General features: G+C 51.1%; 5 protein-coding genes across 9 annotated transcripts; 2 read left to right on the top strand and 3 right to left on the bottom strand.

Moving 5' to 3' along the window:
* The first annotated feature begins 289 nt into the window (after window positions 1-289).
* Window positions 290-7,733, top strand: rab10 (RAB10, member RAS oncogene family). Its single transcript, XM_003971911.3, has 6 exons — window positions 290-994; window positions 4,641-4,701; window positions 5,340-5,478; window positions 5,618-5,707; window positions 6,000-6,101; window positions 6,689-7,733. The coding sequence occupies exons 1-6, from the start codon at window positions 868-870 to the stop codon at window positions 6,773-6,775; spliced, it is 606 nt and encodes a 201-aa protein (XP_003971960.1). The 5' UTR covers window positions 290-867; the 3' UTR covers window positions 6,776-7,733.
* A 1,043-nt stretch (window positions 7,734-8,776) lies between these two features.
* On the bottom strand, window positions 8,777-14,521 carry lats1 (large tumor suppressor kinase 1). 2 transcript variants are annotated; one of them, XM_011612289.2, is made up of 8 exons: window positions 14,428-14,521; window positions 13,404-13,867; window positions 12,950-13,061; window positions 11,391-12,811; window positions 10,416-10,998; window positions 10,155-10,337; window positions 9,826-9,932; window positions 8,777-9,753 (listed from the first exon to the last, which is right to left on the bottom strand). In XM_011612289.2, exons 2-8 carry the CDS (start codon window positions 13,749-13,751, stop codon window positions 9,268-9,270), a joined length of 3,240 nt encoding a protein of 1,079 aa, XP_011610591.1. In that variant the 5' UTR covers window positions 13,752-13,867; window positions 14,428-14,521; the 3' UTR covers window positions 8,777-9,267. The 2 variants fall into 2 exon arrangements, with proteins under 2 accessions (XP_011610591.1, XP_011610590.1); XM_011612288.2 differs by having other exon boundaries at window positions 14,304-14,506.
* Window positions 14,522-14,731: 210 nt separating this feature from the next.
* Window positions 14,732-17,014, bottom strand: nup43 (nucleoporin 43). Of its 2 annotated transcripts, none has more exons than XM_011612291.2 (8): window positions 16,787-17,014; window positions 16,461-16,583; window positions 16,257-16,334; window positions 15,979-16,141; window positions 15,766-15,901; window positions 15,508-15,659; window positions 15,306-15,419; window positions 14,732-15,173 (listed from the first exon to the last, which is right to left on the bottom strand). In XM_011612291.2, the coding sequence occupies exons 1-8, from the start codon at window positions 16,907-16,909 to the stop codon at window positions 14,944-14,946; spliced, it is 1,119 nt and encodes a 372-aa protein (XP_011610593.1). In that variant the 5' UTR covers window positions 16,910-17,014; the 3' UTR covers window positions 14,732-14,943. The 2 variants fall into 2 exon arrangements, with proteins under 2 accessions (XP_011610593.1, XP_003971959.1); XM_003971910.3 differs by having other exon boundaries at window positions 16,790-17,013.
* A 112-nt stretch (window positions 17,015-17,126) lies between these two features.
* On the top strand, window positions 17,127-22,269 carry pcmt (protein-L-isoaspartate (D-aspartate) O-methyltransferase). Of its 3 annotated transcripts, none has more exons than XM_011612286.2 (8): window positions 17,127-17,428; window positions 18,910-19,014; window positions 19,107-19,138; window positions 19,224-19,328; window positions 19,437-19,557; window positions 20,710-20,795; window positions 20,880-21,005; window positions 21,441-22,269. In XM_011612286.2, the coding sequence occupies exons 1-8, from the start codon at window positions 17,248-17,250 to the stop codon at window positions 21,444-21,446; spliced, it is 762 nt and encodes a 253-aa protein (XP_011610588.1). In that variant the 5' UTR covers window positions 17,127-17,247; the 3' UTR covers window positions 21,447-22,269. The 3 variants fall into 3 exon arrangements, with proteins under 3 accessions (XP_011610588.1, XP_003971967.1, XP_011610589.1); XM_003971918.3 differs by having other exon boundaries at window positions 17,130-17,428; window positions 20,880-21,106; XM_011612287.2 differs by having other exon boundaries at window positions 17,132-17,428; window positions 20,880-21,049.
* Window positions 22,159-27,277, bottom strand: lrp11 (low density lipoprotein receptor-related protein 11). The gene is made up of 9 exons (XM_029849778.1): window positions 25,721-27,277; window positions 24,914-25,071; window positions 24,544-24,685; window positions 24,334-24,459; window positions 24,109-24,261; window positions 23,362-23,529; window positions 23,217-23,273; window positions 23,058-23,138; window positions 22,159-22,979 (listed from the first exon to the last, which is right to left on the bottom strand). The coding sequence occupies exons 1-9, from the start codon at window positions 26,289-26,291 to the stop codon at window positions 22,825-22,827; spliced, it is 1,611 nt and encodes a 536-aa protein (XP_029705638.1). The 5' UTR covers window positions 26,292-27,277; the 3' UTR covers window positions 22,159-22,824.
* Window positions 27,278-27,383: the final 106 nt, after the last annotated feature.

Raw genomic sequence — 27,383 nt, 5'->3', positions numbered from 1 at the left:
AAAGTAACAAGCCCGTAGATTTCACATATTCAAATCCGAGAAAACGTACACAGATGCGACATCATGCAGGGATCATAGGGGGGAAATGCGACAGAAATGGCAGTTTTCGTTACGCGCTGGCATTTATTACCCTCTCTGAACGACTATTTCAGATACGCCCCCTGCCGCTCGTTCAATAGAATATCCAATCACATTGGAGTTCAACATTAATGACGGCAGCGTCGACCAATGGAAACAGGCCATTTTGACAGAATGGGCGTGGAAAGGCGTGCCTTTGGGTCTAGGGTGTCTCCCCGAAGGCTCCCATTCGAAGGCGACGGCGGTCGTCTATATTTCGGTGGTAATCTGTCTGTAGAAAAGGGGAAATCTTTCTGTACCCACAGCGACTCAGATCGCAATTACGTTTAGATTTTTTTTTTTTTGAAAATCCCTACAGGTCTCTATTGTGACAAGGCCCTGGAATGACGGGGTGTGCCGAGAATTTGAATTAGCTCGCCGCTAGTTTGAAGAAAGAGTGAGTCGGGTTAGAGAGGAGCCATTTTGTCCCAACTGTGTGGGAGAAATTAGAGTGGAAAAGGGGAATCACACGGGAGGAGAGCCTATTTTTGCTTTCTGTTCTCATGCGGTAGGGGCGAATTGGTCAGACTTGGCAAGTAGAACTCCGGACACATCTATAGAGACGATCTGTTGGATGGTATTTAGCCAACTAGCTTGCCAAGCTAATCAACAATCCCAGCTTGTTAAGCGTTAACAGTCCAAAGGAGCGGGCCAGTTGGTCGGGTTGGCGAAGGATCTGGCTTTAGACCTCACACAGGCGTGCTAGGATATCGTTTTTTTGTCCCGTCAAGGTGAACGTAATCTATTTCGATGGCGAAGAAAACGTACGACTTGCTGTTCAAGCTACTCCTCATCGGCGATTCGGGCGTGGGGAAGACCTGTGTTCTGTTCCGCTTCTCTGACGACGCCTTCAACACAACCTTCATTTCCACCATAGGTAAGAAACTGCCACAGAGACTAAACGTGCGCCTTCGCTGGCATTTTGGGTCGCGTTTCCTTGGGTGTGGGCTGACAGTTGGTGACCCTCTGCCGCAGCTGTAGGCAGGGCACATTCGGTTAGCCAATATGCTACCAGCGTGCGCTGACATTAGCATCACGCCAGGCCTCCATCCGAGCTGTCTCCCTCGGCTCCCTTCACGCTGACCTCACGCACTCTCTCCTTCCACCATGTGGCGTTTTTGCCTCAGAAGAAGGCGATTTTCCTGTGGACTGACCGACAGCTAACGGCTACAATTACCTTGCGAGGAGATCCTGTCATGTCACTCGACCCAGTGTCGGGCTAGTTTGCTAACATGGCTCCAACTTTGGAGCGGTGCAGGGCCTCTTACAGCTGAACAAACTCTTTCCACGTCACTCACTGTCTTGATTTCAACTTGGATACCAAATAATCACATCTATTAATGAGTTACACCCCAGACTTCGCTGTTAACCGTGTATAATCTGCACCGACGGTAGTCGGCGACTGTCAAAATACGCAAGTGTGTGTTCGGTTATCTAAAATGGTATTTCAAGTTATGCATCATGGTGTAAGGGGAACCTGGGGTCACTTCTGCCTGCAGGGCTTCAGAAATGGTGACATTAATGTCACTTTCCTGCCTCTGACCAGCGTTCTTGAGTCCATGTTCCAACCTGTGAGGGATGTCAGGTGCAAACTGCGTTTATTCATAACGCGTCAGATCAGAATGGAACGAAGATGACCATGGAAAGTCAGTAATCTCTGCTCTTCTCCAGGCCCAGCGCCCTGACAGCCTTCCCAGTGGTGTCCAGGCTCGTTGGGGTCCTGCTGCCACACGTTTATGCTCCGTCGAGGTTTCGTCTTCGCTCTTTGACACTTGCAGTTTGCACTTCAGTGACTTTTCAGAAGAAGGTTTATTGCCATTGTTCATGTAATACACAGTATTACACAAACTAGGAATTTGTCATGGTGTGCTGCTGCGACATTCAACATAACACTAGACATCAACACCACACTAGAATAAGATAAATAAAATAAAATAAGACTTATATACAGTATATACATAAGCTTTTCAGCTCAGTCCGGCCAGGAAATGATGACGTTCCGGCCAGATGGACTCGTCCGGGGTTTTTATTAAGACCGCTCCTCAAACTCGTGTAAACGGAACAAATGTGCGAGTTTTAAAGCAACATTTTCCTTAAGCAACATCAGTGGTTTTCGTCTTTATCAGCGTCACATCCACGAGCTGTGAGAAGTCGCAGGTTTCTCTCATTGTTCCGATTATTTTGTCCCACGGATGTGGAGCAGTTTTACTTTTAAGGACTTGATGGAGCAAATGTGAGTCGAGGAGCCTCGGCCAGTAAGTGACGTGTTCTATATAATCAAGCGGAGCTTTTCTCCTCTGGAACGACCACAGAAGTCCTGGACGCGCTGCACAGATATTTTACAGCTGCGCACGAGTGAGCCGTGCACGTCATTCCATCGGCTGATGGTGCGTGTTGCTGTTGTTGTTGATAACGCCACTGTGACTTTAGACGCACTTATTTAACTCTGAAATCCATTTCAGGCTGTTTCAAATGGCTTCGTTAAAGATTGACTTTGGAATCAGGAGGATGAAATGAGGTGAAGGAAAAGAGCGGATTTCCACAGCGTTGTGACGGTTTGAGGAAAAACCCGAAGTTTGGGGAAAAGGACACGTTGTCGCGTCCGTGCCGCAACCTGTCCGACTGGATGTGTTTGCTGCGTCGCTTTGTTTTGTTCGGTTTAGTGTTACACGTGCCTTTCTACGATGTTTGGCCTGCAAGTGCGACCACGCTCGGGAGGTTGTGTGTCGGCTCGGGAGGTTGTGTGTCGGCTCGGGAGGTTGTGTGTCGGCTCGGGAGGTTGTGTGTGTCGGCTCGGGTGGTTGTGTGTCGGCTCGGGTGGTTGTGTGTCGGCTCGGGAGGTTGTGTGTCGGCTCGGGTGGTTGTGTGTCGGCTCGGGAGGTTGTGTGTCGGCTCGGGTGGTTGTGTGTCGGCTCGGGAGGGTGTGTGTCGGCTCGGGAGGTTGTGTGTGTCGGTTCGGGAGGTTGTGTGTGTCGGCTCGGGTGGTTGTGTGTCGGCTCGGGAGGTTGTGTGTCGGCTCGGAAAGTTGTGTGTCGGCTCGGGAGGTTGTGTGTCGGCGTGTGTGTGACGCTAAAAATGCCGCCGATTGAGGCGGAGGAAGCCGATCACAAGGCCACGTTCAGGGGATAAAACCCCAAAACCCTGCGGCGGCCTCTATTGACGGGAAGGTTGGACGTCCCAGTTTGACGCGTGAACAAACTGGAACCGGTTGATTTGGAACCTCTGTGGAAGAGACGGAGCAGGACACCCGTGTCCACGCTGTGGACGGGGATGCACAGCTGCTTCTCAAAATACCCCCCTGGAAACTCCCGTCTCCTCCGTCACCGTCCCCTCTGCTCGTCCTCTTCAGTCGTCCTCCCGTCTCAACGCGCGTCCTGTCTTTGGACGTGTGGACAGCAGCGCGTCCCTGTGGGGACCCTGGAAGGTCCTCTACCTTCCTCTTGAATTTCTGTTTTTCAGCGGGTCTTTGGGTTCCTCCCCGTCTCTGTGGGGAATGCAGGATATTTAGTGAGTCACAGCTTGGCAGCCAGTTCCTTCATTATTCCGTGTTGCCGCCCCACCTACAGCGCAGATGTTCCTCCAACCTTCGGCCCCACAGTTTCTGAGCAGGGTTACGTGGACAGAACTGGGTCTGGCTGATGTGACCGGACCGTTTCTGCCTCATGGTGTCACCGGGTGGCGTCATGAACCAGAAGGTTTTTAATCTGCACGAGAACATGGAGGCAGCGCGCGTTCTCTTGGTTCCAGAGTTACGGGGAGGGTTTGATCTTTGATCTTCTGTGGATCCTTTTTCCTGGGTGAAGAATCATCGGACACGAGTGGATCCAGGAGGCGGCGCACGTCAGCACCGCGGACGGCGATGTGCTGCCGCCTTTGACCAACTGGAAGCAGATTTGCAGCCACCGAACGTGACAGCTACGCGTGCACGTGGCCGATCACTACGCGTGCACGTGGCCGATCACTCGGGTTCTTCTCTTCAGGTTCCCCTGCGGATGTGAAACACCGGTTAGGAATCAGTCGTTGGTGGATCGGGTGTTGCGTCACCACGGAATTGTTGCAACGTGTTTTGTCTCATGAGGATAAAAGCATTTTTATGGCGGCGTGACGTCGCTCAGACGTGTCAGCAGATCAATAAAGATCTGTTTAGTTTAAAGCTGCAGTTCCAGTGATTCTGAGTCCCAGGTGGGCAGAAATGAGGGACCGGTGTCGGGTCAGACAGGACGGTTCCTATCAGGGCAGAACCGGGGCATCAGACGGGTGGAGCTGGGGGGCAGTTGGCCGACGTGGGCAGATGTCGGCCTGGGAGTAACGAGGCGTCTCTATCGTCTCTGCTCAGCGGCAGATGACGAGCCCCAACGTGAGGCTGCAGAACCCCGCCGGGCTGATGTTCTGTCTGGTTCTGCTGTTCTGTCTGGTTCTGCTGTTCTGTCTGGTTCTGCTGTTCTGTCTGGTTCTGCGGTTCTGTCTGGTTCTGTCTCCGTTCTGCCTCTAACGTTCACACCCTTGTGCTTTGCTTTGGGCAGGAATAGACTTCAAGATCAAAACCGTCGAATTGCAAGGAAAGAAGATCAAACTACAGATCTGGTAAGATGCCCACACTCGTGAACAGACCCGGGGGGGCAGCAGGGGAGCAGCAGGGGCAACAGGGGGGCAGCACGGGCAACAGGGGAGCAGCACGGGCAACAGGGGGGCAGCACGGGCAACAGGGGGGCAGCACGGGCAACGGGGGCAACGGGGCCAGCAGGGGGCAGCAGGGGGGCAGCAGGGGGCCGCGTTTCTCCAGGGTTTGATTCACCAGTGCCTTTAACCATGGTTTCCCGGCCCGTCCGCACTGATGGAACCTGACCGTGTGTTCCCACGCCAGCACCTCGCCAACATGCTGGCGTTGTTGGTTGTGAGGTGTGTGCTGTAAACACGGCGCCGTCCCAGCGTGCTGCAGCGCTCTGCGGTGACATTCGTCTGCCAGCAGCCGTGCCTGCGCAGCGTCGGACGGGAATAGAACCGTGCTGCTCGAGTCCAGGACAGCAGGAGTCGGTGTTCCGGAGCCGGGCTCTGAAGTGGGACGTGTCTCTAAACGGAGCCTTTTTCCGGGCTCCAACCGGCCTCAGTGACGATACTGTTCAGTTCTTCCTGAGAGCTCATGCAAATGTCGTCATTTGCACATCTGACCTCTGGGACACAGGCGCCGGCCCGAATGTGACAGCGTAACTGTGTCTCCGCAGGGACACGGCGGGTCAGGAGCGGTTCCACACCATCACCACCTCCTACTACAGAGGAGCCATGGGCATCATGCTGGTCTATGACATCACCAACGCCAAGAGCTTTGAGAACATCAGTAAATGGCTGCGCAATATTGACGAGGTAACGCGCACAGGCTTTACTGGTTGTCATGGAGATCCTCCTGCAGGCTTTGCTCTGAAACAAGGGATCATGGGGCAAATTTAATTTTACCTGTAGCTGCACAAGCATTTGCATCACCTTGGTTTTCCTTCATCTTCAGCATGCAAATGAAGACGTTGAGAGGATGCTGTTAGGCAACAAGTGTGACATGGAGGACAAGAGGGTCGTACCAAAAGCCAAAGGGGAGCAGGTGAGGACACGAAGGAAACATCTACAAATATGTAATTACCTCAGAGTTGAGAGCAGGTCACGATCACACGACTATCGGGACTTTTCTAAAAAAAAACCCTTTATAAAGGGAACCTGAGAGTGACTCCTTTGTTGGTAGATTTAAGAGCCGCTTACACACACACACACACACACGACTGGAGACGGAATGTGTGAATGTGTGATACCTGATCTGTGTCCAGCTCCGAGGATCAGACGCTATTTTTGGACTTGGGGATTTAATAGTGGCCCTGCTCATCACTCTTTCTCCACAGATCGCGAGGGAGCACGGCATTAGGTTTTTTGAGACGAGTGCTAAGGCCAACATCAACATCGAGAAAGCTTTCCTCACGTTAGCAGAAGACATCCTGAGAAAGGTACGCCGGGCTCACGGAGCCTCTCGCCATATATAAAATACCTTCATCCACCCTTTTCACGCAACCTTTCCATCAATTTATGCTGTTCTAGTTTCCAGATTTGGAGGAAGTGGTCTGACTAGAGCAGTGCATGGTTTATGATTTAAAGAAAACCTTTCTAAATTGAATACAATTTTAGCTTTCAAAGTGCCATCTTCGCTGTGTAGTACCTCTAGCTGCCAATAGGCGGCACTGTCCAACGATCAGAATCCGTTTTAGTGTTGAGAATAGATCAAAATAATACTGACAGGTTATTTTTGCATTTTTCTGAAAACATGAAACTATAATTGCACATCACATTTTTCTTCATTTTAAAAGTTCTCTGGTCATTTGCAATACAATTAAATACATGTAATGGAAGCTAAAACACCATGTCTGAGTTTAAAGTAGCTGTGCAGTAATTGAGTGGATTGTACCAGTGTGTTTATCATTTTGGGATGGAAATGGTCCACAGCCGATGTTGTGGACCCATGACAGCAGCATCATCGTTACACTTTTACGGGTTATTTAAACGGAAGTTCTAACGTAAATGTTGCTTTTTGCCACAGACGCCTGTAAAAGAGCCCAACAGTGAAAACGTTGACATCAGCAGTGGAAGCGGAGTCACAGGCTGGAAGAGCAAGTGCTGCAGTTGAACAATTTTTGTTTTCACTCACTAACACACACACACACACACTGACATACACACACACACACACACACACACTGACATACACTCGCACACACACCCACACTCTAATTGCTAACCTGAACTCTTGCTCTAACCTGTCTCATGAGTTTTCTTGCACACTGATAATGTCAGAATAAAACAATAAACCACTTCACTTGTCTAACACCCCCCACCCCCACCCCACCCCACCACATCACATTCTTCCACTCTCCATCTGATGGTCATTTTTATTTCTAATATAAAGAGAAATCCAGTCACGTTTCTTGTCATTTGTTTTAAAACTTGTAAAAAAAAAAAAAAAAGACAAGCTCCTATTTTTAATATTTCCTTTGCCTGGTTGGGGCCCCCCCATGACCCCTTGACCTCTCCCCACCCACAGCACTCACCATCAAAGGAAATAAAAATACTACAAAAAAATGAGAATAGATTTAACATTTTGTACACTTAGTGGGGTTTCTGTTGAGTCGTATTTGGTCATTAACAATTTGTTACCGAGTGACGGAGGCGTGGCTAGCTCCTTTTGTAGTGGGGTTGATTTTGTCCTGTGCCTTATATGGAAGATGGGCGGGGCTGTGTGGTGGGCGGGGCCACAACACCTAAAAATTACAGTTTAATATTCAGTTATGCAGACGTCTGCCGAACTGAAGCAGAAGCGTTTGAATTTCTCCTCCAGCTAAGAGAACCACATAGTGCAGTATGTCCTGTGTATCAGTTTTATTTTAACTATGAATTATTTGACTTTAAATTTACTTTAGTTTCTTTTCCCATGTTTTTTTTCTCTGCATGCACATTACTCTGGGTTGGATTTATTTCTGTAATACTGTGCAATGTTTGCCACAGGGTGATTGGGTGGGACGTACACAAGTTCTCTGGAAATTCAAACAGTTTTGCAAATCCATTAAAAATAAGCTTGTTTAAGTTAACTTGTTTGTCTTGACTCATGTTCAGCGTGTAGTTTCACTGGTCCGGTTTCAGTGGGAGGTTGGTTGGTCCATTTCAACCTGCTGCCGTTAACTTTAAAAAGTGACAACTCCTTCCCCATAGCAGAGAACAGTCCCGGGTCACCAGTGGACTGAGCTCCCGCCCCCCCCACCCTGATGTTACTCTAGCACATATGTCAAACCCAGTCCTCGAGGGCCACGATCCAGCCGGGTTTTCTGTCCTACCCGGCTGGATCGTGGCCCTCGAGGACTGGGTTTGACATGAGTTTAGCGACCCCTGGTGCTTGTAGCCTGAAACTCGCCATTGAGCCTATTTCATGGTTAAGGGTTGTTTTGATGTTGAAAAGGTTATATTCTTGCAAAGGTATTATATTTTACAGTAAAACCTCTTTAAAGAGCTGTTTTGGTGGAGGGGAAAACCCTAAATGAAGCACTCGTTAACTTAATCGTACATGACAGAATTCAACAGAGCCAGTGTGAATGAAATAGTTCTTTTATTTAATCACCCTCGTCCCTGAACCCAAACCTCTAAGAGCAACAGCATATGGAAACAACAACAACAACCCAACAACCCCGGTGCACAAGTTCAGTTCAGGTTGAGGCTGCAACTACATTCAGAAATATTTCCTACAGACGTGAAGTTCAGGGGGTTTCAAACAAAACGAGCCGAGGAAGTCGAATGGAGACTGTGGAAATAAGGCTCGTTAATTAGTGCTTTGGTTGACAGACGAGAGGAGATCCAGAACTCAGGGTTCTGCCAGTGAGCGTTTTTCTGTGGCTGGAACGAACGTTGAACAGGAGGCGACGGCAGCGACACTGACGAGGGCCTGCCCTAAACACAGCCTGACGGGGGGGGGGGGGGCACATTTACAACTTAATTTATAAATACATTAAGGTATAAATTAGAAATATATATATAAAAAACAAAGCCTACTGTAGTTCAATCATCTACGTCTACTAATGCCAGTCTGATTATTAACCCTCTTTATATTTGGTGAAAGAACCAAAAACGATCAAAAAGGCACAGCAATGAATTATTAGAACTATTTCTCCCTGCAAACGAACCAGCCTGGACACGACACCCCCACGCACAGACAAATATAAATTAGGGTTCCACTAAAACACAATTCTGACTCATTCCTAGTAAACAGTGTTTGAACCATCGTCACCAGTTACAGTTTTTAATAAATTAAGGTTTAAAGGGCTTTGTGATCATCCTGAAATGACCCTGATCCTCAAACATCAGGCTAACTGTTACACTTCAACATTTCCAGACGGACCTGTGCGGCCGAGGACGCCGCCCCTGACCGGCATCCCATAAACACCACTAACGTTATTAGTAATTCATGTGGCCACCTGAAACTATTCCTGGCCGGGATAACCAGAACTCGTAACCCAGATGTGCACGATTACCCAGAATGCCTGGTTTTGAAATAAAATGGGATAATGTGCTACAGTGTAAAACTTGATTCTATACAGGGGTTCGTGCACGGGTCCACGGCTCTGGCCTCGGAGGCTACACGTACACCAGGTCCCGGCTCTGTGTGGACGCGTCCTGCGTCCGGCCGTCCTCGTCCTCGTCGTAGCCCTCGTACTCGATGGGTTTGGGGCAGCTGTACGGGTGGCCGTTGTCGTCGAAGAAGCGGCGGAAGGTGAATTCGTAGAAGGCGTGTTCGGGGTGTTTGCCGTTGCGGAACCAGCCGCCGAGGGTGTCGCTGAGGGTGTCCTGGCCCTCGCTGCTCCACAGCTTATCCGGATCCACGGGGTCAAAGTTGGAGGTGTCTGTGGAGTGAGCGATGGTGGGGATGTACGGCGCGCACTGCTGCCGCAGGTCGCTGGAGAAGTCGATGGCCCTGAAGAAAGGGTGCGCCTTGATTTCGTCTGCGCCGTTCTTGCCCAGTCGGTCCTCTGGCCCGCGGCACAGCTTCACGATCAGGTCGGACGCCTCGGGGCTGAGCTTGGCCTGCGGCGGAATGTGCAGCGTGCTCTTCCAGTTTATGACCTGAGTTGGAACAGGAGAGAGCTCAGAAACCGCTGAACCGGCGCCGCGCTCGCCTGCGAGTGCTTCTCATACCTTCAGCTGCGTCTCCAGGGGTGTGGTCGCTAAGAAAGGGGGCTGGCCCACAACCATTTCATACAAGATCACGCCAACGCTCCACCAATCACAGAGCTGGGTGTATCCTGAGGAGATGAAAGACGCTCGGACTAAAACAACACTTTTAAGGAGGGCTGTCCGCGGGCGCGTAGATTCTGGAGCTTATCTTCCAAGGATAAACCTTGGTGGGAGGCCAGCGGGACAAGCTGCTGCAGGAACGTGGCCCCTTCTCCCTTTTCATCGGAAAATCTGAAAGCTATCAGTGGAGCGACTCACCGCCCCAGTCAAACATCTGGAGGTGCTCGTACCTGTGCGGAGCAGCACTTCCGGTGCTATGTAGTTGGGCGTTCCCACCAGCGAGTGTGCCAAGCAGCGCTGGTGCTGCCGGGCCTTCCTCCTCTCCAGGGGCTTGAGGCGGTCCGAGCAACGGCAGTTGGCCGGATCTTCCCAGTCTTTGCTGAAGTCCATGCTGTCCTGCCTCACGTGGTCACCTGCGTGGAGATCAGGAGGCGGATTTAACTGGCAGCCTGACCGGAGCCCGTCGTGCCGACACAGACGTGGAGACCTACCGCTCTGGTAATACTTGGAGTCGTGCGTCCAGCGGAAGCCGGTGCAGAGCCCAAAGTCGGTCAGCTTGATGTGTCCGTCTCTGTCGATGAGGATGTTGTCGGGCTTGATGTCTCGGTGGATGAAGCCCATTTTGTGGACGCTCTCCACGGCACAGGTGAGCTCGGCTATGTAGAACTGGGCCAACTCCTCCTTGAAGATGCCCAAGCGGATGAGGAGGCTCATCATGTCCCCTCCGGGGATGTACTCCATGACAAAGTACAGGTTGTCCTTATCTTGGAAGGAATAGTAGAGGCGCACCACCCACTCGTTGTCGGCCTCCGCCAGGATGTCCCTCTCGGCCTTCACGTGAGCCACCTGATTTCTCAGCAGCACGTCCTTCTTGCGGAGGGTCTTCATCGCGTACAGTGACCCGGTGTCCTCCTTCCTGGCCAAGCACACCTCGCCGAACGCTCCGATGCCGAGAGTCTTGATCCGCTTGAACATGGACTTCTCCATCTTGGCCCGCTTCAGACGGATATAGTTGGACTCTTTCTGGCAGAGCATCATACGCATCTGCTCCTGAGCCTCGCTTGACAAACCAACCTGAGTAAAGAAGAGGAGGATTTAAAGATTCTTTCATGAGTTCACTGCTGTTTTATCAGGACTGCTGCTCGGGCGGGGGGGGGGGCGTCGGGGAGATCATGCGCTCTCTGCAGCGGGAACATGCTGGTGGGTCAACGTTCAATTCACTTCTGTTAGGCTGAACCTCAACACAAGCGTGTCTGAGTAACTGATGAGTAGAAAAGGTGACAGCAGCAGAACTTTTACCTTCTCAGCTCAGCTTTGATTGATAGCAAGGAGAGAAAAGAAGGAAAGAACAGCAAAGAAATGATCAAACGTGATAAAAAGGACTGTAGAGACTTATGATAAAGGCTTCAGGTGGAGAGAAGGAGGCCGAGGAGGAGCTGGATCGACCTCTTCCCCTCACTTCTTACCCTTTGCATCTCACTCTCAAGCTGCTTCCTCCTTCGGATCCTCTGCTGATGGTTCTTCAGGATATTTTCCACGTGTTGCTCCATGAAGAATTTGAAGGCCTGAGGAGAATACACAGCGATTCTCCCAGACTCCCCTCTCCGCTCCTCGTCTTTCTTATTCCTGCGGACGGGAACGGGCGACGTGGTGATTTGCTTGTTCTCCCTCTCTGTGCTGGTTTCCGAGGTTTCTGGCGTCCTGTCTTGGGCGCCACCGCCACCTTCTTCTTCGGCTGGGTCACTATTGGTCAGGGGGTCGTAAGTGGGGGGGCAGGGGGCAGCCTGCTGCTGGAGGAGATGTTTAGGATATGGGGGAGGCGGGCCCTGGTAGCTGGGAACTTCTGGAACAACGGAAATCTGAGGGACGGGGGCAGAAGGTTCTTGGTAGGTGGGGGCGGGAAGTGGAGGCGGCTGGGCCTGTTGTATCCATGGAGGGTGTGTGGGGGCAACAGCTGTGTGCAACTCTGGTTTCTGGACACGCATGCTTTTAACGGGCTGCAGGATGGGCGCCTGGGTGATGGCCGTGACCGTGGTGGCAGAGGGCTGCGAGCTGGCCGGGTGAGCCGGTCTGCTGCTCATCTGATGATTGTTAAAAGAACTGGAGCGTACTGGTATGTTGTGTTGCCACGACGGCGACAGATCCTGATTGGTGCTGTTACAGGAGGAGGACTGGGGCTGGTTTGAGGCCAGAGGAGACTGGGACCACAACTGAAGACCCACGTTGTAACTGTCCAGATTGTGACTGTTCCTGTTGGGCACCATCATGGACTGAGGGATGTTCCCACCGTTGACATAAGAAGGGGACGCCGCAGGTCCCCCAGCCTGCATCTGCTGGTCAGTGGGGCTGTGCCGGCTGCCTTGGGTGACTGGATATGGGGGAGGAGGCTGCCTGCTGCCTCCGGCCATGTAGTCGGCTTGTGCGGATCCACTCTGAGACCAGCTGGGGGGAAACGTGAACTTATTTCCCCCAGAACTTTGCATTATGATGGGCTGATGGCCCACAGACACCGGGCTGATACCGCGCTGGCTCTGAGGTGCCGCAGATTGGTACCCATCAGGCCAGGCCCCCTGCGGCACAGGAGAGATGCGAGGCACCAGGTAATCCATGTTGCCAGAGTAGCGCTTTGGGTTGTCCCAGGATGGCGCCGGGGGCATGCCACTCCGGTTCGGTGGAGGCGTGACACTGCGCACCTGAGGTGGCAGAGGCGGATTCACCCTCTGGTTGGCCCCAGCGTGACCCTGTGGGAAGGCAGGAGGTGGCCCGGGGCTGTCCGAGTGGTACATTATGGCGTCCGCCATGAGAGGGCCGTGGCGTGGAGCCAAAGACTCCTTTGAACCTTTCCAGCTTGGTCTCCTCAGCACAGCCTGCTGGATATGTGAAGCACCTGTATTTGCAGGGAAAATATCCTTTAAGGTGAATGAATATTGTTTGTGTTGACATGTACATGACATCCGCTTGTCTTCCTTAGCTATATTCCTGAATTTGTGATGGACAACAAAAGATGAAGACCCAGAATTCATACCTGGGGCTTTCAGGCCTGTAGTGTTGGGGTTTGGAACAACCATCTGTTCCCTCATGGAGTCCTGGTAGCTCACCTTACCCATGTAGTCTGGTCCGATGCTGCGTATGTTGTTCTAGTTAAAAAGCAAAGAAGAAATGGAGGCTTTGCCATTATGCTCTCAGTGGAATACATCAATCAACTTTTTGATCACAGTTAAATACAGTTTTAAGCCACAACTAAGACCTTGTGAGTACGGCACCATTCTAAATCTGGATTGTGGATTTGCTCGCTCAAAACAAGAGGAACATTCTTGCTCCGTAGCCTGTACAAGCTTGTCATTCCACTCTGCATGCTTCTCATTTTTAAGTGACTCTCTGAATAAAGGCTACCGAGTGATTATCTTTATAGGAGCTATGCTCCCACGAATACCCTCACAGATCGAGGACAACAACAACACAAAAGAAAATCATCTTACCTCGTCAAAACCGATAAACGGGGGCTCCTGTGACGTGTGCTTCCTCGTCTCAGGTCCTGACGTGACAGGTTCGTTGGCAAAAGGCAAGAGGGATTTACGGATCTCCTGTAAGGCCTTGTGGTAGGGGTTCTTAGGGTTGCTGCAGCGCCCCTGTAACCGTGGGTCTTCAGGAGGCATTTTTGCAGCACCACCAATGTCCACTTTAGGTGGCTCAGATGGTTTGGACAAATTACGAAGACTGTTTCTAATTTCCTGCAACATTTGCTGGCTGTTGCCACTGTAATTGCTAGTAGGAAAGGTTTTGGGTCTCATTTGCCTGTTTCCTTCGGATTTTCCGCCTCTCTTCATGTAAGAGCATGAATAATGACGATGAAAGGGGTGAAGATGATGCCACTCGACCCCGAGGCGACAGCGCCGGAGAGCAGGGATCTCCGAGGTCGCTCCTTACACCTGCATGATGCTGACTGGAACGTAAAGCACTAATGTTAGCCGAGCACAAGCTGTATCCACGCTAAACATCACAGGATTTCAGAAATTAGGGGGTGAACTGAGATCACAGACAAAAAGAAGTACGATTCTACCGCTCGTTGTTCTGAAGACAGATGCGAAGTGGGTTAGGAACACAACCTCGAAATGCTAACAGCTAGTCGCTGGTGCCAACTGAGTGCACCAGTCACACTAAATACTCTTTCGTGAACTCGATCAACTAAAGTCGTTTTGTATTCGCCTTAACATCCGTAGTATTGCGATTCACTCGGTGCTACAGGGAGTAACCACAGGTCCCTTCGCATTAAGAGCCACCAGCGCAGTAGCTCCTCGGCGGCCTGTGCGGAGGGCATCCATTTGCCTGCTAAGCTAGTTCAACAACAGCGAGTTATTTAGCCGTGTTTGACAACTTACCAGCGCCTGTAGCGGCCGCCCGTCCTGACGCGTTACCTTCGTTGTTAAATTGTATTTAAGAGAACCTTTGGGGCACAAAGGGCCTCAATCGAACGAGAAAAACACTCGTACGCCGCCGAACTACCTTGTTCGTGGTCGCGTTGAATTCCTGGGACATCTGAATGACAAGCACAATAGCAACAAGCTGGACGCGGACGACCAACGACGCACTTCCGTTTCACAATTAAAGCACCGGAAGTTCTAAACAAATGTCTCCACGCGATAAGCGGAAGTAAACCTATAAAATATGTAGTTCTTTAGGTTGGCGTGTGGACCGCGCTGCAGTCATTGGAGCCTCATTGCAAATACTACCAAATAATTCACGTTCCCAACATTCTTCAGATGGTTATGATGATAACAATTTATAGTAAACTTATTTAGTTATTTTCTAATGTTTAAAATAGTTTAATTGTATCATACATAGAAATGATGCCTGGATGAAAAATACATTGCAAGGATGAAATTGTCATTTCATACGTTGGCAAAATACGGGACAGTCGGTTTTAGCAATAAATGTCCGAATAGACACTTTGAACACAACATTTTCAAACATGCGGTACAATCAAAAGTGGTAAAACAATAAACATATTTAAGAGCTCGGTTATACTGGGACTTGTCTGTTGACAAAAATAGCCTCCCCATCAGTCCCACAGGCCAGACATTGCCCCAGGACATCTAAAGTGTTGACAGACAGCGTTTGGCTTGGCAGCATATGAGTGGTCTCCAGTCGGGCTTTGCTGGACTCTCCACTGAGCCAAGTGCTGATGAGGGACTGGTTCCCACCAGCAGGGGCCATCGCACTGCGAGATGTCGTACTATTGTTCCTGCCACCTGAAACACATTTGAGGAAAATAAAAAAATAAAAATTCAGAAATACATGGAATATAAGAACACTACATTTATTTAGGATGTTTTTGGATATCATAGACAGATTTAGATGACATTGGCTGCTGAGAAACTTGCCTTGTAAATAGGAGATATCTGAATGTGAAGAAGTCTCCCAGTGCAACAGTGACCCATCTTCTGAGCATGTAAACAGATGGTCTGGGTTGGATGGGTGAAAGTGGACTTCCCACACTGGAAAAGAACAAAACAAAAAAGCCCGTTTGAAACAGAGCGTCAATAAGAATACAACAGTAATCGTGCATCTGAAATGAAGTCTTACTCTCGGCAGAGTGGGCCTCCATGAGAGAGAAGGGTGCGCTGCCTTGTCTCATGTCCCAGACACAGAGCATGCCGTCCTGCCCACCCGTGGCCACAATGTGTTGTTGGTTCGGATGTCTATCGACACAGTGGAGAGGGACTCGATCCCCCGACCTGATGAGAAACAGTCAGATTGTGACTGTTGCTGAGCAAGATAACACTTGTACAACATTAAGACAAAAAAAAAAAATACTGCATGTTAAACGTGAAAAGCTCATACAAGGAGAGAATCTGCGCTGGCGAACTGCTCTGCTGCCTGAAATCCCACATCTTGAGTTGGCCGATAGAGTTGACGGTCAGAATCTCTGTTGTCCTTAAGTAGGTGACAGCATGAATGGTGCTGCTGTCAGCGTTCTCTGGCAACGACAATGAATCCACGTGACACGACGGCAAGACACTGTGTGCCTTTGCTGGTGCGAGGGGCCGATCTAACCTATGACTCGATTCACTCCCTCCTGATCAGCTCTGAAGACGACGATCCTGCCGTCTTCCCCCACGGTGACGATCTCCGGACTGCTGCACACAACACCAGTACAGGGAGCGTTGTCGCACGGGTAATAGTGAGCTCTGGGCCACTCGTGGCAAAGCGATATTGCCTAAAAGACAAAACAATTAAACGATTTCAACAGTCGTCCATAATTCTCATGGGTGCAGTTCAAACACATGACACAAATTACAGCGAGCAAAACAGACAACTTTTCCTGGGTCTACCTGATTATTTTGGTGATGGCGGAAAATGGTGACTGCTCCGGTGGAGGATGCAGTGACGATTCGGTCTGGATCCAAAAACTGCAGGTAAATTGAATAATAAAGAGCAGTGGTGTTGCTTCGTGTCTACACCTGCAGCCAGTTGGACCTATTGCATATCAAATGTGAGGCTTATGGACCATGGAAGCACGGCTGGGCCAGGCTCACCTGAAGCTCCAGAACATCTCCTTTATGCCTTTGCTCACATAAAAGCTGTGGATCTCCTTCAAATCCGTCGTCATTAGCCGAAGTTTCGTGATTCCCAGTTGACCAAAAGGAAATCTTATTATCCTGTTGAGAGATACATATTCTGAATTTTAGTCTTGAATCATTGTTTCATCATTATAGAGACACCGGGAACATAAACACAGGAGGTAACATTGCAACCACCAGCTAGTGTTGTTGTATTCCCTCACCATAACCGTAAACTCTGGTGTAGTTCGAGGTGTTTTAGGGGAGCCGAGAACTCCGGACTAGCATGAAACAGAACTTACTACCTCGTTGTCCCACGAACCGGTCACAAATATGTCCGGTTGTTGCAACGCGGCGTGGGAGACAGGTCGCCATCTGATCTTGCTGATCTTCTGAGACACATACTTCGCATTTATACTCTCCATGAGACACAAACTGCTTAAAACAAACACTTCAATCGTTTGAACGAGGTTAGCAAGCACCGTACGCGCCTACTAATTGGTGACGTAGTACGGTAGTCGGCGAAGGACACACCTCCCACCCTCCTTCGCTTTTTTCACCCTCGGAATCCCCTCGAGCTCCCTCTAGCGGCGGCTTCTATTTTACTGCGGCAATTCTGACAGCGCTGAATGAACTATGTTTCCCCCCCAATTCTCTAAACATTGCCTTAGATTCCACCGGAATATATGGGCTGTTTTGTAAAATGGCTGTGTTTTTGAGGCACTGTGTCAGAAATTCCGCCCGTCAGTGAAGCAGGTTGTGGATGTCTGCTGACGTATCCGCCTCACCGCCGTCTCTGGCGGAGCTTGTCAGCTTCATCGGCAGGACCGTTGGCGCAGGCGCGGCATTGACAGCTGCTGTCTACTTACTCCGCAAAGTCTGTCTAATAATGGCCTGGAAATCTGGAGGAACCAGCCACGCAGAGCTTGTCAACAACCTCCGCAGTAAGTGCAAAGCTTCATCGCGGCAGTGGCGAAGGGGCTTTCACGCGCAAGTGGCCCGGTAACCATTCCGCTTGATGGCCGCCGCTCTCGTTAGCTCGTTGCTAAGCTATGTGGTATGTTGTTGTTGACCTAGGGTTACTTCTCCACCCCTTTCTCCAACCACGTACACGCCGTGAAACACACGCATGTTGCATTCGGCACAAAACTAAACCACAGTAAAGACGGAAATCATGGCTTTCTTTTTTATAGTCAAGGCCCAGTTGTGTTATTTCAGTATTTTTGCTAGGTTAACTTAGCATATTAGCTGTATGTGCGTCATATGGACGTTGATGCTAGGTGTTAGCGATAGCTGTTAGCATAGCGGTGCAAGCGCCCTGCCCACCTTCATTGATTCCTCTGTGCAGCTCTTTTAACTTTTATCCACGAAATTGACTTTGGCAGCTTAAAAACGGGTGTTTTTCCTGCACACTTTGCAAATGATTGGAATGCGCAAAAACCAACATTATTCAGAGTCGCTGCCTTTTTCAGACAATGGCCAAACAAATGTCTGAAAAAGGCAGCGACTCTGAATAATGTTGGTCTGGGGTCTATTACATAGTTATTACGGACACAGTCTGGCTGTAGTCTCTCCAGACACTTTGCCTCCAACCAGAAATCTGGACCCTGTTTGGTTGAGAATTCTTGGAAGTTAACATGATAAAATAATTAAGTGGCCTACTTTGAAGTCGGAAATGAATTAAAACGACCTGAAATTAAATAGTGGAATAAGATCTTGTTTTACTGGAAGGGGGCTGATTCCTCAGTCCTGGGGGTTCCTCTAGTTAGTATTTGAGTGCATTTACGACCCTCTGCTGCTCAGAAATGTTCAATGCAGCCACCAAATACTGGAGCTCCTTAAAAATGTAAACATAGCAGCAGCAATTTCAATTAACATGCTTTTTTTGGTTTGGAATAACTCAGAAAGGCTTCAGGCCTCGGGGGGGAGTGTGTGTGTGTGTGTGTGTGTGGGGGGGGGTCCGTCTGGCAGCCGGGCTGGTTTATTTGTAATGTCTCCTAATTTGGCACATAGTTTGTGGGGCGAGTAGAGCCAGTAACGGGAGCAGGGGCGGCTGTTGGTGGCTTTTCTTGTCTTTGGCCCCAGCACCTACAGGAACCTTTGGGGGGGGGGGGGGGGGGGGTATTCTGAAGACACACACGCTTGTGTTCAGGGTGTCTTCACCCTGGTGGTTACGGGGTGGGGGGGTAAAATCCTCTTCTGACGAACCAACCAAGCAGCAGGAGACGGAGACGGCTTCATTTTCATGAACAGTCTGATAGAAATGATGTAATAATTAATTTGAATACGCGTTGTTGCGTCATATCTAAGTCACGTTTCTGCTTTTACGTGCACGCTGCTTGATTGCGTAACCTGCCGTCCAGCCTGGACCCGCCCACGTTTGCATCATCCGGCCTCACGGCCTCTTTTGCCTCCTCCCTTCCAGAAAATGGCATCATTAAGTCCGACAAGGTCTACGAAGTCATGCTGGCCACCGACCGAGCCCATTTCTCCCGGTGTAACCCGTACATGGACTCGCCCCAGTCCATAGGTGCGTGTGCTCGTGCACTCACCCGCACGCCGTCACTCACAGTCACACGCCCGTGCTGAATTAACCCCGTCTGTCTCTCTTTGAATCTGAAGGCTTTCAGGCCACCATCAGTGCTCCACACATGGTAAGATGGTCTTAAAACACACTTTAGACGTTAGAACGTAGACGAACGGCCTTGGTTGAGTATCTGACGCCCCTCCCCCCCCCAGCATGCCTACGCTCTCGAGCTCCTGCACGACCAGCTGTACGAGGGGGCCAAGGCCCTGGACGTGGGGTCCGGCAGTGGGATTTTGTCCGTTTGCTTCGCACGAATGGTGAGCCCTCGTTAAACGGGTAAAAACAGTCAGCTTGTGTCCGTCGGCGTCATGTTGCGAAGTCCTTGAACTCATCATCGGGCACGTTTGATGCTTTGTTGTTTACAGGTGGGAGCTAAAGGGAAGGTGATAGGGATCGACCACATCAAGGAGCTGGTGGATGATTCCATTAGCAATGTGAAGAAAGACGACCCCAGTTTGATAACATCTGGCAGGGTCAAGCTGATCGGTGAGAGCATCTTCCATCTTTCCCACTGTTTCCTGGGGCACTCGGACCATCAGCAGGCCCAAAACACAGCTATTTCAGCCCCAATATCGTCCCCTTCAGCTGTTGTTGAGAATCGGGGAAGTCCTGACCGGATCAGGGTCGGGATCGGGGTCAGGGTCAGAATCGGGGTCAGGATCAGGGTCGGGGTCAGGATCAGGGTCGGGGTCAGCCTGAGCTGGAGCTCTTCATCTCTTTGGAGTTACTGTAAAGCCTCCCTGCCTAAAAAGGGTCACACGATGTGGGATGAAGGCTGAATGTTCCTCCCTGGAGATGCAGATCTCCTGCAGCTGTGAGGATCTCCTGCAGCTGTGCGGATCCCCTGCAGCTGTGCGGATCCCCTGCAGCTGTGCGGATCTCCTGCAGCTGTGAGGATCTCCTGCAGCTGTGGGGATCTCCTGCAGCTGTGTGGATCCCCTGCAGCTGTGTGGATCTCCTGCAGCTGTGGGGATCTCCTGCAGCTGTGAGGATCCCCTGCAGCTGTGCGGATCTCCTGCAGCTGTGCGGATCTCCTGCAGCTGTGTGGATCCCCTGCGGTGAGGATCTCCTGCAGCTGTGGGGATCTCCTGCAGCTGTGAGGATCCCCTGCAGCTGTGCGGATCTCCTGCAGCTGTGCGGATCTCCTGCAGCTGTGTGGATCCCCTGCGGTGAGGATCTCCTGCAGCTGTGTGGATCCCCTGCAGCTGTGTGGATCCCCTGCAGCTGTGCGGATCTCCTGCAGCTGTGAGGATCTCCTGCAGCTGTGCGGATCTCCTGCAGCTGTGTGGATCCCCTGCGGTGAGGATCTCCTGCAGCTGTGAGGATCCCCTGCAGCTGTGCGGATCTCCTGCAGCTGTGTGGATCCCCTGCAGCTGTGCGGATCCCCTGCAGCTGTGCGGATCTCCTGCAGCTGTGTGGATCCCCTGCAGCTGTGCGGATCCCCTGCAGCTGTGTGGATCTCCTGCAGCTGTGGATCAGGCCACTGACTCCCTGCTGTCTGGCAGCGTCCCCAGGCTCCGTCCTGTCAGCTCAGCTTTAGTGTGGTCAGAGCTCATAGATCTAAACGGTTCAGAAGTGATCGACTCCAGACTTGATGTTAATGTGATGAGTTACCACCTCACAAACGGTGCGTTTCAGTGGGGGATGGACGGATGGGCCATGGCGAGGAAGCACCTTACGACGCCATCCACGTTGGAGCGGCGGCCCCCACCGTCCCCCAGGCTGTGAGTCTCTGTGCACCCGCCTCGTACGTCACAGCTTTGACCTTTGACACCCAGAATGAACCGGTTCCCCCGCTTCTCTCCCAGCTCCTGGACCAGCTGAAGCCCGGCGGCAGGCTCATCCTGCCTGTGGGCCCCGCCGGGGGGAACCAGATGCTGGAGCAGTACGACAAGCTGGAGGACGGCAGCACCAAAATGAAGCCCTTGATGGGGGTGATTTATGTGCCTTTAACAGACAGAGAAAAGCAGTGGTCCAGGTGGAAGTGAATTCCTTCTCCCCTCCCTCCCTCTCTCTCCTTCCCACAGCAGCACAGGTGAAATGGTGTGGCTGGGAGCAGCAAATGGACCTCAGAGGGCTGCATTTGGCTGCTTGCTGACATTGTTTTGCTTCTTCCATACCATACGCACCAGCTGCACGTTTCCTCCATCTTTTTATGCTGCGTAGCTCCGATTTGGGTGAACAAACAGTGCCTTACTAATGAAAGGGAATGTGTTGGGAAGCCTCGTGAAAGGAATGAGATTTGAACTTGTGTTTAGATGTTGTGGCACCAAACTCTCCAGACCAGATTAACTCTAATTTTCTGCATGTGACTCTAACTGTGGCTGGTTTCTTCACCTGTACTAACGTCCCTGTTGTGTTCCTGATAGGGATGAACTCTGAAGAGGGAAACAGTCCAGAACCCACCTTTTAGTTTGACCCTGGAGGAAACGGAAGACATGAGGATTTTTGTTGGTTTTTTTTGGTCAGAGCATAAAAAAAGCTTATTGATTTTTAGTCTGATGGACTAGACGACAGCCCAGACGGGCCGAGAAACAGGACCGGCTCAAGCTCAGCGCGGGAAGATGGAAAGTTCTTTTTTGTTTTTGGTTTCAGTCCCATATCATTTTGGTCGTGTTTTCTTCTTCAACTGCTGCGTTTGTTTGTGGTTCGATCATTAAAATTGCAACGGACTGTTATCGCAGGGTTCTATTTCAGCAGGCGGAGGAGGAAAGAGAGAAACATTGAGATTTGACCTGATAGCACGCGTGGGTTTCATTTACCTGTAGAAGTACCTGCTAACGTGACCCCCCCCCCCCCAGGCATTAAGCCCACCGCATACACGACGTACTTAACCCACATATCTTGTTAAATCTGCGGCACGTACGACATCTTTGTGCACGTACGACCATCCCGCGATGGTCGGGGAGAACACGGCGCCAACACGGCGCTCATCTGGCACCCGCGGGTCTGTTCGCTCCTCCCGCTGACGTGTTGCTTTCTGGGTTCCCATCAGGTTGCCCTGGCGACCCACGCTAACCGGGAGTCACTGCTTTGCCAAAATAAAACCACAACATGAAGCAAATGAATGTCTGTTTTTGTGGGTGGATTAAAGAAGGAAAAGGAAGAAGTGTGTTTTATTGGGAGTCACCTAAGTGACACATGATGGACTCACATTTTCTGGACCGGCACGTGAAAATAAAGAGAGGCTTCTGTTTTCATCTGCTACTGAATCCTTTGTTTATGTCTGGAGGGGGAACTCACTCTGCGTTAGACATCACAACAGTGTTTTCCGGGTCGTAACACTTTAGTACTGAGACAGCAGATGGAGGGAGATACCTGGACCTGCTCGGGAGAGAACCCAAACTAGAACCCGCTTCACTATGGCTTCAGAGTCCAGCAAGAAGTGGCTGTTAATGCGAGCGCCTCGCCATTGTTTCCTATCTCTGTGGGTTAAAACGCACACACGCGTGTCCCCCATCAGTGGCAAAAACACAGAATATCGGAGAGAAAACAGAATGAACGACAGGAAAAGAAGGTGCTGCATATTTCCCAGAAGTCATAGCGGGTCAGAGAGCTGGAGGTGGCCGATGATTTCTCTACCACAACCATGTTTTCTAAGAACATTTAGTATGAACTCACAAGCATGTGAATTTGTCACCGGCTCGGAAGGCGGCGCCGACCAGTCAAAGGGAGGCGGGACGTCTCCCCCCTGAGGTGAGGACAAACCGGAGACTTGGGGCTACAAGCGTCCCCTCTGGGGCTCAGGTTTGGCTACAGGTACATGCCGTTGATGAGGTAGTCCGACTCCTCCGTGCTGAGGGGGCGGGCTTTCTTGAGCTTGTGACGGACGAGCCTGAGGCGACAGCCAATCATGAGCAGCAGCAGAGCGGTGATGATGAGGCCCAGAGCCAGAGGAAGGATGGCACCTGTTGGACCAAACACAGGACACGTGGACAGTGAGGAAGAGACAGAAATAAGCAGGACTTCCGGGGGCAGGGTCTGACCTGTCTCGGGTACCGGGTGTCCCCCCATTACTGGGACTGGTTTAGAGACGGGGGCCTCGCTGCCAACGTGGCTCTGAGAGACTTGAGAAGAAAATTCAATTAGTGTTTGATTTCCCTTCATTTCCACTTGTGTTTTTCCAAATTTGTCTTCATCTGTACCCGTCTCAGCCTGCGTGGTGACGGGAGGAGCCGTGGTTGCTGGTTTGAAAGCCGGACCTACGATAGTACCAAAAGGCCTAAATTAGGAGGGTTTCTTTGTTTTCACAACCTGATAAAAGGATTAAAACATCACAATGATGCTTACTTTTTTGGATACAATCACTGATGCAATCGGACTCCTGCAGGAAGTTATTGTGGTTGCCCTGGCAACCGCCGTACAGGAAGTGTTTGCATTCTCCTGCGTTCTGGTCGTAGTACCAGCGTGGGAACGTGCCCTTACACGGTCCCACAACTGGGGCCACAGCACAGGGTCCTGTGGAGGAGCAGAGGCAACCAGTTGAGAGGAGATCCGACCCGATTCGTAGGGGTCTGAGCAGAAATCGGAGCGTTTCGACCTTGGCTTAAATGAAACGACAGCCATTAGTGAGCCACTTGTGCACCGTGGTCACTGCTCACCGCCCTCCGGCGGACCAGAACATCCCCGTTTAGGTGCTCTCAGTCAGGTATTTGAGTTTGGTAAACAGAAATGATTGAAAGTGAAGAGTCCTGAGAAAAGCACCCGTGGTGCGACGCTAGAGAGCCTGGCGCAGGGATCGGATGGCAGAGGACAGAGGCTCTTTGTTGCAGAGCTCCCAGACCGGCCGTGTGGCTTTGCTGCCATTTTCATCTCTGCTCTATGACTCAGCGGCTACCGGCAGAGCTTCCATCTGCCCGTGTGTCCACAAAACCTTCTACGCCTGCTTCACAACAGGACAATTACCTCCCCTGGCCCGCTGATGGAGGACTGTGCTGTGAGGCAAATGCTCCAGCCGTCGTGTGTTGCACCGCCCTGCTGCAGGGCAGCGTCACCTCAGAGGATGAACGACCAGAACCGACCCTGACCAGAACTGACCCTGAGTCTCCGCCCATCTGGAACTTTGCGGAGGAGCGGACGTCTTCCTGTCCTGAGGTGCACCCGCAGTTCTTGCTGCTCCATCAGCGGCGGCGGTGCGGTGACGGCTCGGCGGGTCGGCGGGGTGCGTCACCGATTTCCTGCCGCCGTTAACTGGAGAAAGCACAGATCAGAAATGACGCAACACTGGCGTTCCGACCGTCTCGGCAGGTTGTCGTTCCTCACAGTCGGAGCAGAAGTCCTCATCAGAGCGGTCTGGACACTGTTGCTTCCCATCGCAGGCGTACGTGATGTCGATACAGCAGCCGTCGTCACACTTGAACTGATAGTTGGAGCAGTGACCCGTGCACCCTGGGCACAAGCACAAACACCGTCGGCCACGCCCACCGGCCACGAGAGACGCACGGCGAAACGCAGCCAGATCGGTTCACTCACCTTCCGCCTGCTGTTTTGGAGGCAGCACGGTGACGGAGATGTCGTCGGAGCTCTTCTGGCCCCCCGAGTCCGTCACAGTCAGCTTAAAGTTGTAAACCCCCTCCTGGAGACCGCTGATCTTCAGCAGCCCTGGATGAGTGGACTGCAAACAAGCAAAAGTCAAAAAATGATTCTATAATTAGACTTGAATTTATAACATACGACTCAGGGGCAAAAAAATATAGCAAATTGTTGCTTAACACAGATAAAAACTGCATTATAAGTGCACAAACATGGCAGAAGGCATGAAATCTAAAGCTAATCTGATCCATGTAAGGAAGCACGAACTGTTTCTCTGTTCACTCTCTTGGTGGTGTTGAAGAACACCAACCTTCATATTGATGGCCGTGTCCCCCCTGACCAGGGTCCACTCGTAGTGGCTGATCTCGTGGTCGTCCACGCTGTCCCGTCCATCCAGGATGGCCCAGTCTGTGGGCAGCTGGATCATCACGTCCTGTCCAGCATCGCTGCGAGGAGGCTCGTCCGCATCTGCACCATCAGCCAGGAAACCACGGTAACGCTTGCTGATTTTTCTATGCTGAGACACTAAATGATGAACGATGCTGCCGCACAACGTTGGACCAGAACATTGGTGGCAGCGAAGCTTTGGTCAGCTGTGTCTTTAAATATTTGCCCATCAGCTCTGTGCTTAATTTATTCGCTTGCACCGAAACTCTGAGCAAACAAACGCGGCGAGCAGAAACACCAGCCGCTGGTCTCAGGGCGCCCCGACGCCATTTCACCCAGCTAACACCCATCAAGTAAATTATTAACCAACCTTCTGGCTTTTTTACATAAAAGACAAATGCTCCATACATGATATATTCACAATCAGAAGCTTCAAAAGTCAGGAGCATTCATTAATAATATGTTATTACACGATACACGAGTGTCTGTAAGTGCTACGGTAATTAGGAGTAAACAGTCCTAAAAGAGATATTTATCATGGAGCATTTTTATTTTCTTACATTCTGCCTGTAATTGTCATTTCAATGCCAACACAATAGACTTTCTGTTGTGTTTTTGTGTTTAACGCCACGGAATAAAACCTCTTCTCTTTACTTTCATCAGCACCGACCCTCATTCCTGATCCTGTATCCCGGTGAACCCTCCCTTATCCCCCCGAGGTCCGTCTCACCTGGCGCGTCCCCCTCGCCGGGCTGTCCGGCTCCGGTCATCGTGGCGGAACCGCCCGCTGGACCTGGCAGGTGTCCCTGGCTTGAGTTGGCATCCCGGCTGTAGGCGCTGAAGCCTGGATGCGGCGAGAAGGAGCAGACATGTTTGTTCCTGTAGGTGCAGTTGAACAGGTAGCACTTGAGGCTCTTCCCGGGCTGCCTCGGGTCCTCCCGGACCACCGCCACGGTGCAGTGAGGCTGCGAGCAGCAGGCGTGCAGACAGTCCTTCCAGGTGAACACCCTGTCTGGAACCAGCAGGAAAGCGGCCCCCTGCTCGATGGAGGGCCTGGTCTGGATGATGCTGTCCCCGAGGCTGCCGAAGTCGCCCACGCAGGAGTCGGTGACGCCGCCGACCTTGTATGACTGTTCCTGCTGGAGCTGCTGGCGGAATTCCTCCAGCAGCTCCTCCACCCCGGAGATTTTGGATTTTAAGTCCGATATTGGCGAGGACCGACCGGTGACGCGGCGGCCGAGAGCCAACATGAGCAGGACAGCAGCGAGCAGCATCCGGGGGTGATGCTGAGGAAGAGCCATGTTGGTGGCGCAGTGGGGCCGCTTCCGTCCGCGCGCCGCTCTTGTCCCGCAGCACCGGGATCCACGCACCAACGCGGGATTTAACCTCCTGCAAATCACGACGCTTCGCTCTGATTTCACATCGGAATCGACGAGGAAGACGGTAACAGGACACTCTCCGGCGATGCTAAGGAGCAGTCGTTGTCATGGTGAAATGAGAGCCGGCCGCGAGACCCACAGTTCGGCTGCTCTACAGGAAGCGCTGACGTCACAGGGACAAATATGGTGAGCGGAAACCGCGCACGCCTGTGGGGTTTGATTATTGTTACTCATATTTATGCGACAGTCACACAGGAACTCTATAAAGTAACGCACTGATAACACTACGGGCAGAAACGCCACCGTAACTTCATCCAGTGTGTAAAAGTCTTCCTGCGCCAAAGAACCCGCACCCCAGCAGTTCCGGTCACTTCCGGTCGATAGCCCTCACCTCAGGAGCGCTGACGTGTTTGAAGCGACTCATCACCTGCACACCGCCGACGAGCCTTGACCCGCTACAGGCTGCACAGCGGCCCGACTGACCCACTGACACCATGTAGCCCCCCCCCCAGACTGGTGTAGAAGCTGCTACAGACCCGGGCCTGCATGGAGAAGGCAGCCAGACAGCATCTCGACCTCCTCAGGAAGCTCTCGGAGACGTTAAGCTGAGCCTCAAGGTGCTCAGGACCTTCATCATTGAGAGATCTTATGTGGGACCACATCTAGGGTCCAACCGTTGTGTGTTGCCTGGTCACTCTGTTTCCATCAGGACAGCACTACTGCCTGAAGGCTGAAGGATTGAGGAAGGGTTTTTACCCACCAACCATCTGTCTGCTCAACTTCAATTCCACCTCATCAAAATAGCTACGATAATATTCCACATGTAAATACCACAGTGACAAAGAACCTTTAAATTCAAGATGTAGGTTTATATATATTTTATCCTTTTATAATATCCATTGAGATATATATATATATATATATATATATATATATATATATATATATATATATATATATTTAAATCCACATTACTTTAGTGCTTTACCCACTTTAGTGGGAACGAGGACCTTG

This window comes from Takifugu rubripes, chromosome 16 (genome assembly GCF_901000725.2).
Source record: "Takifugu rubripes chromosome 16, fTakRub1.2, whole genome shotgun sequence".
NCBI classification, from domain to species: Eukaryota; Metazoa; Chordata; class Actinopteri; order Tetraodontiformes; family Tetraodontidae; genus Takifugu; species Takifugu rubripes.
This window is presented reverse-complemented; position numbering and strand designations above follow the sequence as displayed.